This window comes from Cryptomeria japonica, chromosome 4 (genome assembly GCF_030272615.1).
Source record: "Cryptomeria japonica chromosome 4, Sugi_1.0, whole genome shotgun sequence".
Lineage (NCBI taxonomy): Eukaryota > Viridiplantae > Streptophyta > Pinopsida > Cupressales > Cupressaceae > Cryptomeria > Cryptomeria japonica.
Window position 1 is genome coordinate 384,912,030 of NC_081408.1, and position 14,303 is coordinate 384,926,332.

The 14,303-nt window shown below is 37.3% G+C and overlaps 1 protein-coding gene across 1 annotated transcript in view; it reads left to right on the plus strand.

Moving 5' to 3' along the window:
- LOC131074641 (tripeptidyl-peptidase 2) overlaps positions 1–14,303 on the plus strand; it is a 284,234-nt gene that overhangs the window by 239,647 nt on the left and 30,284 nt on the right. Inside the window, exons 30-33 of the mRNA XM_058011296.2 lie at positions 7,330–7,425; positions 7,553–7,651; positions 7,778–7,870; positions 8,982–9,203. Coding sequence (XP_057867279.2) covers positions 7,330–7,425; positions 7,553–7,651; positions 7,778–7,870; positions 8,982–9,203 — 510 coding nt within the window. The remainder of the gene's footprint in view (positions 1–7,329; positions 7,426–7,552; positions 7,652–7,777; positions 7,871–8,981; positions 9,204–14,303) is intronic.

Genomic DNA, 14,303 nt, shown 5'->3' on the forward strand with positions numbered 1-14,303 from the left:
AATGAGCCTTGCCGGGATTGCTCATAAATCTGCTAACAACTCCCACTGCATGAGAGATATCTGGTCGGGTGCAAATCATGGCATACATAAGGCTACCAACTGCAGATGAATAAGGAATACATTTCATAAAGTCTTGATCTTCTTGTGTCTTAGGACACATATCGGAAGATAGACGAAAATGATCAGGTAGAGGAGTGACAACAGGCTTAAGATCCTTTATACCAAATCTGTCCAAAACTTGATTGATATATTTTTCTTGAGACAACCTGATTTCTTTGTTCTTCCTATCCCTGATTATATTCATTCCAAGTATACGTTTTGCAGCCCCAAGATCTTTCATGGCAAAATTGCGAGCTAATAGTTGTTTCAAATCACAAATAGTTTTCATGCTAGAACCTGTAACCAGCATGTCATCAACATAAAGTAGTAATAAAACAAACTCACCGGAATCAAGCTTCTTGTAGTAGACACAAGGATCAGCCTCACAACGAGTGAATTGATGCTCAGCCATGAAACGATCGAACTTACGATACCACTGTCGTGGGGCTTGTTTGAGCCCATACAAACTTCGTTTCAGTTTACAGTATAAGTGTTCCTGACCCTTTTTGACGAAACCTTCGGGCTGTTCCATATAGAGTTCTTCTTCGATATCGCCATGAAGAAAGGCGGTTTTAACATCCAACTGTTCAAGCTCAAGATCATTAGCTGCGACTAAACCCAACACAGCACGAATGGAAGTCATTCTCACAACTGGAGAGAAAATTTCATTGAAGTCTATCCCTTTTTTCTGATCATAACCCTTTACAACTAGCCTGGCCCTGTAACGTTTCTTACCGCCTTCTTCTTCCTTCAATCGATACACCCATCGATTTTTCAAAGCTCGTTTATGAGGAGGAAGTGACACCAAATCCCAAGTTAAATTGGTCTGCAGGGAATCCATTTCATCTCGCATTGCCTCCATCCATTTTTCACTATAAGGATCATGACAGGCTTGTTTAAAGGTAACTGGCTCTGTCTGATCAGTGAATAATAATTCTGGACATTCAGTTAGCAATAATTCATAATCTTTAAACTTTTCTGGAAGTCTCCTCTACCTGGTGGATCTTCTTAACCCTGTAGTTGAATTTAAATTTTGAGACAAATTTGGATCCCTATTTTCATTTCCCTGTCCATTGTCAACATTGTTTGACAAAGAATTCTTTCCATTACTAGTGCAGGTATGTTTTTGGTTCAAATCCACAGAACCCTCCTGCATTATCTCTGACAAACCACAATTTGGGAGTGTCTGTTCAAAACCGCCCCCTGTGCTTGAAGACAAATCTGTTGACTGGGGCAAATACGCTGATGAAGATCTTGGACTGCGTGTGAGTTGTGAAGAGAGGCATGGAGGCAAAGGACGTTGCACATTATTACTCCTATCACATCCCACGCTAATGTCCCTTGGCAATTTCAATAACTCAAAACCTGCGTTGCATGAAATTGGAGATGGTGGTGACCTGCGCGATGAGAGAGGTAAATGATCCATGCCAAAATTCCTTGGTAAACCTATAGTTGCTGCGCGGGAGGAGTCAGAGTCATGTGCGTTTGTCTCATTTGGAAATGGCTGTGATGTGTCAAACCCCACGCTGCCAGAGACTTGCGAGAGGAGCAGGGATCGATGGGCAAAGACTGTGAGCTTGCAATTGGGCACCGTGGAGAATTTTCAGCCTCTGGTAAGACTTCATAATCTCCTTGTAAAGTATGTATAACTGTTCTCAAAAATTCAGATTTCTCTTGTGAAGTGACTTCACTAGGCTGGGAATTATCAATCCCAAAGGAATCAGACTCATTCTGACTGGAGACATGTGATGAAGAAACAGGTCCAGACCCCAAAACAGAGGTTGGAGAAGTAATCGAGGTAGGAGACAATCTCAAGGGTTCCTGTGAAACATTGTTATCAAAAACAGAGAGGGGCACATATTCTGTGGTATCAATGGGTTGTGCTAGCATTGCTGGAAAACAGTGTTCATTAAACACCACATCTCGACTTCGAATTATCTTCCTTTCAAGCGGATCCCATAACCGAAAACCATATTGGTTTTCACCATAACCAACAAAGATACATCGTCTTGATTTGGAATCAAGCTTGGAACGCTTTTCCTTAGGAATGAGAGCAAACGCTTCACAACCAAAAATTCTGAGATAATGATAACTAATTTTCTTACCCAACCAAGTCTCCTCTGGAATGTCAAAGTTCAAACGAGATGAAGGCGCTCGATTAATCAAATATATTGCTGTATTACAGGCTTCAGCCCAAAATTCCTTACCCAATCCAGCATTCGAGAGCATGCAACGAGCTGTCTCAAGAATTGTACGATTGAGTCTTTCAGCTGCACCGTTCTCTTGAGGAGTAAAGGGAACAACTTTAATCCGACGAATACCATTGTCAGCACAAAAACTATCGAACTCCGAGGAGCAAAATTCTCCTCCATTATCTGTTTGCAAACACTTAATTTTGTGGCCACTTTGATTTTCAGCGAAAGCTTTAAATAGCTTAAATTTTGAAAATACTTCAGATTTTCTTGATAACATGTAAATCCAAACTTTCCTTGTGCAGTCATCAAGGAAAGTTACAAAATAATTAGCACCTCCAATTGATGTTACCTCCGTGGGACCGAAGACATCGGAATGAATCAGCTCCAAGGGCACGCTCTTCTTCTCATGACCGGTCCTTAAGAAGCTAACCCGCTTCTGCTTGCCATAGAGACAATGTTGGCAAAAATCCAAGTCAATTGATCTTAGGCCTGGTAGTTGCTCTTTCTTAAGCATAATGGAGAGTCCCTTTTTACTCATGTGACCGAGTCTTTTGTGCCAAAGTGCAGTCCCGCTGTCTTCAATTGTCATAGCAGCTCCCACTTGATCATGATTATTAAAGACATATAAACTGCCAACTTTATTTCCCTTTGCTACCAAAAAGGCCCCTTTGGTTATTTTCCAAGAATCAGAAGTAAAAAATACATGACAGCCTTGATCATAAAGTTGACTTACAGAAATTAAGTTCCTCTTGAGTTTAGGAACATGACGAACATCCTTCAAGAGCCATTTGCTTCCATCTGCCAGCTGCAATAAAATATTACCTTTCCCAATAATTTCACATGCTTTATTGTCGCCTAAGTACACTCTTCCAAACTGCCCTTCTTCATAATTAGTGAAGGCTTGTATGCAAGAAGTGGCATGAAAAGAGGCTCCGGAATCAAGTACCCATGAGTTTGATGTAGTGTCGGTTGTAGAAAGAATTAAAACACTATCATCTTTATCATAAACTGCATTAACTTCGCTGTCCCGCACTTTTTCTTGTGCTTTCTTGTAAGACCGGTAATTCCTTTTAGTGTGGCCAGTCTTACCACAAAACCAACATTCGCCATCACGACCTCTAGATTTCGATCTCTTTGCAGATTTAGATCTATTTCTGTTATTATACTTGCCTCTTTCTTGAGGCCTTCCTCTTTCTTGATGCCTTTTAGTGCTTACTACCGTCAAAGCTTCTCCGGAAGAAGGCTCTTGATTCTTTCTTCTCATATCTTCACTGAGAAGAGTACCTGCAACATCATCAGAATTCAACTTGTTTTGGGCTGCCACCGAAGTGCTGACAGCCATTACAATGCCTTCCCAGCTGTTAGGTAGTGAACATAATAACAAAATTGCCTTAATTTCATCATCTAAAGTGATGCCAACTGAATTTAATTGATTCACTAAGGTGTTGAATTCATTCAAATGGTTTGGCATAATTCCACCTTCCTTCATTTTCAGATTATAAAGTTTTTTCATAATATATACCTTATTAGATGCTGAAGCCATCTCATACATTGATGAAAGTTTATCCCACAAGTCTTTAGAGGTTTTCTACGATGAGACATTAAACAACACATTGCTGGACAATGAAAGAAAGATCGTTGCTCTTGCCTTTTTGTCCATTTTTTCCCACTCTGGGTCAGATAGAGTGCCTTGTCCTTTGGCCTTTCCTTCCAACGCTAATGCAAGATCCTGCTTAATCAGCAGTGACTCCATCTGCACCTTCCAAAGTCCGAAATTCTGACTTGCGAATTTCTCAATTTTCCACTTGTCCGCTTCTTCCATAATTCTGGAAATTTTACACCGAATTTCCCAACCAGCTTCACCACCGAGCTCTGATACCAATTGGTTGATTATGAAGAGCGAATAAATGAAAAATGAAAGTGCAGAAAAACAGAAAGAAAGAAAGAATGAATAAAGACACAACACAGAATTTTATGGTGGTTCACCCAAATTGGCTACGTCCACATTAACAGGGGAATTCTGTATTAATCTCTGTTCTCTTGTTACATACAATAATACACAGCAGCAAACATATATAATGGCTCCAATACGTAAGGCTCAGGAAGCTGAACAGCCAAGTGAATTGGAGGGAAAAAGGCTATTGGTGTTTCATCTTCCACAAAAACCTCCCTCATGGAGGTGAACAACCCAGCAAAGAATATCTCAGATTGTATTAGATCAACCGCAGTAGCAGATTTACACTGTACCTTGTTAGGGCACAATCCAAAATAGAACACTACTTATCTGAGATACACAAATCTGGCTTGAAGTTCTGATCACTATCATTGTGAATCACTTTGACAGCCCATAATGGAGTTCGCTGTCTTTGAATGATGTTTGTGTAGTCATATATGATCTTTGCCCAGCCTGGACGATGGATTGCCAGCCTTAGACAGAATTCGCTTGACTGGAGATATCAATTCGCTTGCAATGTTTGCTGATTAGAAAGCAGAGGGCAGATCACTAGCCTGAATAGCAGATATAACTCGCTGAAGATGATTCCCCAAAAGTAGATAGCTCGTTGGTGCAGAGGTAAGTCGCACATTAGAGAGATAGATGATTGGTTGATCTGACTATGATTTGACCTCAAATCACCTTACATATATAGGTGTCAATGCCTTCTATAGGTCTCTAGCTGGCCTTGCATAATTTTGGTGCCAAGAATAGGATCAGACCTTTAATTACAAGTTACATATGACGCCCAATTAAGGCCAGACCAATACATGTTGACAAGTTACATTATTTTACACGGGGTTCACCCATTTAGGGCCAGACCTAATTGCTTTACGAGTTACACAAGTTACATGCTGCCGCCCATGATTACATATTAAATTATATCATCATTATGGCTAAGGCCGACAGCTCTAGGTTGGCCCCTAGAAGCCTCCGACCTAGCTATACATCAACACTAATTAGATTTTAAACAAATTAGAATTTCAATTTTTGTTCATTTGAATTATGTTAAAAATTATTTATTAAGAATTGGATTTTCTATTTAGGATGTAAACTTTATTTATATCATTGTTATGCTTTTTAAATCTAACATGATTTTTTAATATTGATAAAATAATATAACATAGTTTTTAATATTGTTTAAATATTTACACTTTAAAAATAAAAAAATTAATTTAAAATAAATAAATGACTAAAATTATCTATATATAAAAAGCAAACAACAATTTGTATTTAATTTTTTTGTTTGAGATCTCATATTCATTTTATTCTTATTGTAGTTTTCATTAAGTAGTATTATTGTAAAGAGCTTTTGCTTAATTAATTACTACTAATTGGATTTTAAACGTCGTAATTAAGATGGACCATGTCAAAATCTGTTAAAACAATTAGTATGACATTTGATATCCAAATTGACAAGACAAAATGGTCCAACCTTTGCACATCTCTCACCATGCATGATTACTATTCTATGGAACTTTGTCTTACATGTGAATAAATGAAGATTTACATGACTGCTAAATTAGGTAACAAAACATACCTTTCATGTCCAGTTTTAAAATTTAATTTTAAATTAATATGAACTTAGATTGATCAATTGAGAATTAAATTGAATAATTGACAAAATAATATATATTAAAATCGATTAAATTTGATTGGATTTACATTGAGTTAAATTAAAATAATGTCAATCTTGATTATTTTAAAATCTCTCTCTCTCCCCCCCCTCTTTCTAGCTCTCTCGGTTCCTCTCCCTCCTCTTATTCACTCTTATCTCTCTATCCATATCTTTCACTACTAATATCACCCTATCTCCCTATCTATCTCTCCCTATCCATCTATATCTCTCTATATATCCCTCTATCTATATCTCTACCTCTCCCTCACTATATATTGATCTATCTGTCCCTCTCTACCTATCTCTTTCCCTGTAGCCCTCCTCTTCTCTCTCCCCCTCCAACTATCTCTCTCCCTCTCTCCCCCTTTCTCTCCCTTTTTCTCCATCAGTCTCCATTTCTCCCTCCCTCACTTCCTACCCTACACACACTCTCTCTCTCTTCCCATATATCTCTATCTATCCATCTCTATCTATCTATCTATCTATCTATCTATATATATATATCCTTATATCTTTATCTCTCTCTCACTTTATCTCACCATCTATATATCTATCTCCCTCTCCCTCTTCCTATATATCTTTCTATCTATTTGTCTCCCTCTTCTTCTCTCACTCTATCTTCATCTCTACCTCTAGCTTTCTCTCTTTCCTACTATCTCTAGATATGTCTCCCTTTCTCTCCCTCTCTCTCTTTCTAGGCATCTATATTTATATCTCTTTTTAATTTCTCTCTCCATCTTTATTAAATTCTCTCTCTATCTCTATCTCATTATCTCTCCATCTCTTTACCTCTATATATATCACTTTCTGCCTCTATTTTTATCTTTCTATCTCTCTTTCATCTATATCAATCCCCTCTCCTCTCTCTCCTCTCCATATATATCTCTATCTCTATCTCCTTACCGCTATTTCTTGCTCCCATCCCCAACCCCTCTCACCATCCCCGAGCCCCCGCTATATCTCCCTCTTTCTTTCCCTCTTTCTTCCCTCTCTCTCCCTATTGCAAACATAACATGAGTCTATTGGTAATGGACCTTGATAATCTTCTTGATTTAGAGGCCTTCTTTCAGTTGTCTTTGGATCCCTGTAAGTGGATGCATGGTTGATTTGAAGCTATCACTTCTCCATTTAGACCTTTTTTGTACAAACAATGTCATTTGCCAAATGACCTACCAATTGACCTCATCTACTGCAGAAGTGTATGCAAAAAATAGACTAAATTTTTCCTTAATTGATCTTTCACACCTCTTCGGCATACCTTTTCACCCCAAAGTGAGATTGCTAGTTAATTAATGATTTTGAATCTTTGATATAGTTTAAGAACATTCCCAAACATATTTCATTAAGAATGAATTTTTTTTGTTTTGCAAACATGGAAAATGCATTCTATAATTTTCATGATTGTATTTGGTGTTCTGTTGCAGTTACAATATCCCCAAGATACAGAATTATTAACATCAATTCTTGGAGGACTGGTCTCAATGAGTTTGAATGAAGAAAACAGAAAGCATCAAAAGGAGGTATTTGATGAAATGCTGTGATCTTTTAATATATAATCAATCATATGCCAATTATAAACCCTAAACTTGGTGTTCATGTAATGCTTATTTGCATTTTCATAATCTTTATTTTTGGTATTCGTGCCAGATAATAGACACAGGAAATGACATAATCGACAGTATTGATAAGGATGAACTTGCAAAATATTTCTCAATGAAGAGTGAATCTGAAGACATGGACGCTGATGTAAGTATTTATCAGCTTATTATTGAATTGTTTCCTTGTCTTTTAGTCTTAATATATTGCATTAAGCTAAGATGATTTAGCATTTAGCTTAAGACATGCTTAAAATGGTCACAACACTTTTTTCAGGAAACAAAGAAGAAGATGGAGGCTCAACGTGAATGGTTAGCGGAAGCATATTATAGAAAAGGATTAGCAGTGGAAAAAATTGATTCGTTGAAGGTACTTGCTTGTAGTTGGCTGACTCTATTACCTGTCCTGCTTAATTTCTTATTTTTTGGATATTTTAAGTTTCTTATAGATGCTGTGATATCTTCTTGAAGACTTGAACAATCAAAATCTTTTATGTAAGAAAATGATATTTCAGAGAAATTTTTGCTATAATTTGGGCAGACAAACAGAGAAATCTTGATAGATCATTAAATTAGAAACATGGATGAACTATAGGTTTTTGTTTAGGATAAGAATATAATTGCACAAAGAGAACTCAACTTTAATGTTGAAGTGATTATTGTTTGAATCTTAATAGCTATGATGCAAAATTATATCAATATGCATGTTTAAACTGTAGATATGGATAGTTTTTCGTAACAACCATTGATGCTAGTTTAGATATAGTTTGTAATTTCAACATTGTTGCTAGAGTCCATAAAAAAACAATGTTTAGCAACTGATGCCCAAATAGCTGAGGTCTCTTTTCTCCTGTTTTGATTTGTTTTTGCACAATAAATGTTTTTATCTTGTTGCATTAAGAATCATGGCATGCAGCAAAACATTTTTCTGTTGTGTGAAAAGGTGAAGGAATTAAAGATATTTCTGATACCAGAGGCCTTCCACCTCACGAATCAAAGTAGCTTTAGGCTGTATTTTTGGATACCATCCTCTCTGTGTTGATTGAATGAAATCTTCTACTTGTTCAATTGTACAGTGAGATGAGACAATGAGTAGTTCTCTGCTATGTTTTGGTTTTAGATATGCTGGGGAATAAAATTATAGCTTAGATGATTGTAATTGTAAATTTCAAATGCTTGACACACTTTTTCAACTACAATATATTGACTAGAAATTTTAGACTTGGCAGTTAATTTCGTTTGACTAAAAATATTATTGATAGAGATGCACCAACGGTTGGGAAGTGTAACTTGAGATGCCTAAAAGTGGACTTGTTAGGATGGTCTGTGGGCTGTCACTGCACATGGTAGCTAGTAAATGTGTTGTATTGATCTAGCATAGATGAAGTATTAGTTTCTTTTGAAAAGAACTATAATATGCATTTTTGGCAGAATCCAAAGTGTAAACCTATAATTATTTGATTTATTATTTGGTGATACAGGAAAAGAAAGTAGAGAGAGATGACAATCCTGCCGTAGCAAGCCCTGAGTCCTCTGATGACAAAGAGAAAAATGTTTCTTCTTTAGATGCGGATGACACTAGGGATTTGTTTGAAGAGAACTATGAAGAATTTCGCAAATGGGCAGATGTATTCTCACCCAAATATGGTTTACTGACAATTGTACGTGAAAGGCGTAGCAAACGGCTTGGAACTGCTCTTAAGGTAAACCTGGTTTTTACATGGATACCATCTAATCAGTAAATTTTTCTTCCTTAATGCAAAGTTTTCTCTTGCTTTTAAAATTTTAGGATTCTTTTTCTTGTGTATACAGTAATTTCCACATTACATAAATAAACATGTTTTCATTTGTAGCTGTTGTATTTTTTCCTATTATCACTGGATGACCAATCTACAGACTTAAGCCATAACATCCGGATGATAGTATGATATTACATCCAGTACCAAAATTGGGAGCTGAAAACATAGTATCTGCAGAATGAAATAATCCAATCTTGAGAGTGGAGTAAATTGTCATAGAACCATAAACCAATAGCTAAGGATACCATCATAGTAGCAAAATCTGGCATTGTATAAATGCAAGCATACCCAAGTCTGAAGCAACTAGATTTGTACTGTCTAGGACAAACGAAGAACTGTAACCTATGTCTACTGTCACCTGTAGAATGAGTGTTAGGTGTCGTGAACAAATCAAAAGTGGAGATGGTCTGTCACTATAATCACTGCAAAACTGGATTTAAAATGTAAGATCTTCATCCAAAGTCTCTAGTAAAGCTGTCACTAAGAGAATCCATATCATTACAACCATTGGGAGGCTCAATGATAAATTCATCATCATCAGGAATAAATACTCTATTCATATCTGTAATATCCAAGTCTTTGAGGAGAGTGTCCTGGTATTTCTTGTTATACCGATTTTTAAACTCCATAAAACCTTCGAAAAATAATCATTTCTCTTCCTTGATGCAGGCCAACTAGTATAAATTACCTCAGATCTGTTAGCAACTATGTGATCAAAGTCCCTCAGCTCATCAAATCTGTCTATAGGGGTTTTCAGTCTGATAGTAACCTGCACAACCACAGTGCTGAAAATGAGTCTTCCAAAAGACTCAATAAGTTTCCTCATCTGGCTTTGATACCATGCATTGTTCCTAAACTTCCTTAAAACCCAAAGAATCTAGAAAGGACAAGCCACAAAAGGTTGTAAGCTTTACCAAGATCTTTAATACAACCAACTAAAATTTCAAAAACATAATGCATAATGACTATTATTAAGGGACCTGAAATGATAATTGATTGTTATATTAACAAAGGAGAGGAATACCCCTCATATAAGCAATTACAGAAGATCTTTCCATAATGGAAACAATTGAGAATCTAAGTTACCGGTCCTGGTTCGGATTCAGGTTTGGATTTGGGTACAGATTCGCGGATTCGGCAAAAAAAAATTTTCTTGGGTACGGGTACGGGTACGGGTTCGTCCATACATATCTATATATTATTTTATTTTTATATATACATATATATGTTCAAACTTCAAACATCAAAATTATATATGTTCACAGTTCCCAATCCATCAACAATCTAGCCAACTTTAGACTAGTCGTTTTGAATGAGAGAAACCAGTTTCATAAGGTTGGCCTATCAAATCTATCCAGCACCACACCCAAAGAAAAATCATGACCCTCATACCTGAGGCAAGCACATTCAATAACCCCTTGTTTACACTCAGCTAGGCAACTGAGGACAGTAGAAAATATTTTAGATCAAGGAATCCATACAAGGTATCATCCAGCTCAGCTAGGAGACTGTTCATACATCTCATTACAATTTTTTAGAGTACTGTAAAGGTTTCCATACTTGGTCTAACTTTGGATCTGCAGAGCAACAGATAGTTGTAATTCTGTTATTCCAGAGATAATAATAAAACAGTTAAGTTGTCCTCATTTATTTATCTGTTCCTTTATAATTAATTTCAGTTGCAATCTAGCTATGTGAATTCAGGGGGAATAATATCTGTCGGTTGTAGTTTGTTGTGTTGAAAGGTCAGTGAAGTTTGGATAGTGTCACAATAACCCTAGGACGTTACACTCGGGTCCTCCTTGGTTCAACCTGGGTCCCACCCAGGTCCTGCCCAGGCGGGTGGGTTCCCTGGCAAGACCCACAGGGAACCCAACTGCTTGGGCAGGACCCTGTTGGTTGTAATTAGGGCCAGCGGATTCCTATTGCCTTAGGCAACATTGGAATCCGCCCCCCTTTATATAGGGCTAGGCCCATCACCCTCGGCACTTAAGGTTGCTCGCCACAAGCTAATATAAAACGCCTCCTTGATAGGGCCGACCCCATTAAAACAAATTAATGGAAAGCAATAAATAGTTTAAAGGTTAAAGAAGGCCGACATGATTAGGGATCTAATTGTCTCCTATAAAAGCTTCACCTTCCTTTCATTTATATCAATCAAGTCAATGCAAGTAAAACATCCTTGGTGAACAGCAAACTTTATCAAAGTCTTTCATAGAGGCAGCGAACTCTTTCATATAGAGGCAGCGAACTTCATGAAGATTGCAACCAGCCAATAGTGAACCTCACATGGTGTAGCAGATTAAATTAGGAGGGTGCGAACTTGATTTAACAGCAGCAGATCTTACCTTGAAGCCAGCGAACTCTCTTAGAGACAGCAGATCATCATACTGAATTGAAGACTCCAATAAAAGGACTGTAATCATACAAGGAGGACTATAACCTAATTATTCCTCCCTCATGGTGACTGTAAAAGCAGATAAGTGTATAACTTCCTATTGAATTCTAATCATAAATCAGATCTGAGGATCCTTTGGCTGGGTTTTTCCTCCTAGGAGGTTTTCCCAGGGTAACTGTGTATTGTCCTTAGTTTTTCATTTCCTTTATTATGCCTAAAGTCTGAAAACTAATTAGTTAATTAATCTAAATCTAATTTTCTGAATTTTATGCAATCTGAAAGTACTAAATTAACATGGTATCAGAGCTAATTGGTTAGATTAATCTTCAGATTTAAAATTCAGTTCACCTTTATTTCAGTTTGCTGTAGCTTTTGCAAATCAGGCCAATGGGGCTAAAAGTTGAAGATAGGCTTGATGGGAATCTAAATTTTACTGCATGGAAGGTTCGAATCAAGTTGGCTCTCGAGGAAGAAGACCTCCTTCAATTCATAGAAGAAAAAGAGCTAATTGTGCCATCAGATGCTGCTGAGTTAAAACAATTCAAAAAGGATGCTATCAAGGCTAGGAAGATCCTCATTGATTCAGTCAAAGATCACCTCGTCACCTCTATTGCCTCATTCACCTCTGCAAGGGAAATGTTCAGCCATCTTCAAGGTACATATGAAGTTAACAATCTTAGTAGGGCAATTACGTTAAGACAACAACTACTTAATATCAAAATGGCTAAAGAAGACTCTATTATTTCCTACTTCATGAGAATTTCTGAACTTAAGAATCAGCTAGGATTAATTGGGCATATTATGGAAGACAAAGACCTTGTCATGATTGCTCTTAATGGCCTACCCTTCTCTTGGGAATCATTTATCCAAACCATAAGTGGCCGGTCTGAGCTACCTTCCCTTGATCGTCTTAAGAATGACTGCATCCAAGAAGAGTCTCGCCTCTTCACTAGAGGCCAATCCAAGAGCCCTCATGTAGATGAGCATCACATGCTCGCTGCCCAATGCAAGAAAAAGGGTAATTGGAAGCAACCTTATCCTAAAAGAAATAGGGAATCAAGACCTTTTAGTTCCCAACACCCTTGGAAGAAACCAAGAGATACTTCGCGTGTGCGATGCTTTAGATGTGACAAATTCGGTCACTATGCTAAAGAATGCCAGTTTAACCCTAACCAAAGTGAAGCTAATCTAAATGAAGTTTTTGAACACAATGATGACTTCCTATTCATTTCGGCCCTTTCTAGCAGTATTCCCTCAGATAGCAATACATGGTTGATTGACAGTGGTGCCTCTAGACACATCACAGGTTATTGTGACCACCTTTCAGGTCTTGTAGAAAAGGATACCAGCCTTCACGTGGTAATTGGTGATGATGCTTGTTATTCGGTAAGAGGTTCTGGTTCTACTTCTCTAAATTTAGATTCTGGTATTTCATTACATCTAAGTGATATACTGTTTGTTCCTGGAATTAAAAGAAATTTAATTTCCATTTCTGCCTTAGAAGATAAAGGTTATCAAATTGCATTTTCTGAAGGAAAAGTCCTTGCTTGGTCTAAGAAAGCTAGTTTCAAATCTGCTCGTATAATTGGTCATAGATATGATAGTCTTTATAAGCTCTCTACTAACCCTATTCAAGCCCTCATTAATGAGGTCCCGGAATCCTGTGAGTTATGGCATAGAAGACTTGGACATCTACATTATCAAGCCCTTCCATCTCTTGAAAGGATAGTTAAAGGTATGCCTAAACTCAGTCAAATTCATGATAACACTTGTAAAGGTTGTGCTACTGGTAAGAATGTTAAAAGTCCGTTTCATAAAAGTGAAAATAGAGCTAAAGATAAACTAGAACTTGTTCACTCTGATTTATGTGGTCCTATGTCTGTAGCATCTCCTAGTGGATTCCTTTATTATGTTATCTTCATAGATGATTTTTCTAGGAAAACTTGGATCTACTTCTTGAAATCTAAAGAATCTGATGAAGTCTTAAGTAAATTTAAGGAGTTTAAAGCATTAACTGAAAACTTCTCTGGTAAAAGAATCAAATGTTTAAGATCTGACAATGGAGGTGAGTACACCTCCGGTAGCTTTCATGATTTTTGTGTTGAGTCAGGAATTAAGAGAGAGTTTTGTGTTCCATACAATCCTCAACAAAATGGTGTTGCTGAAAGAAAGAATGGGACCATTGTGGAGGCTGCAAAGGCTATGATCCACGATCAAGACTTGCAGACCTTCCTATGGGCTGAGGCTTCTAGAACTGCAGTATACATCCAGAACAGATCTCCTCATCGTGCTCTAAAGAACATGACCCCAGAAGAAGCCTTCACAGGATCCAAACTAGACATTAGTCACCTCAGAATCTTTGGAAGTCCTGTCTATGTTCATGTGCCCAAGGAAAAACGATCAAAGTTGGAACCCTCCAGAAAGAATGGCATGCTAGTCGGTTACAGTGAATCCTCCAAGGCATTCAGGATTTACATCCCAGGTCAAAGGTACGTTGAGGTAAGTAGGGATGTTAAATTTGAGGAAGACATTGCTTTTAAGAAATCGAGAGGTTCTTATGTTATTGATGAATCTAATGATAATCAAAATATAGACGTTGATACTAA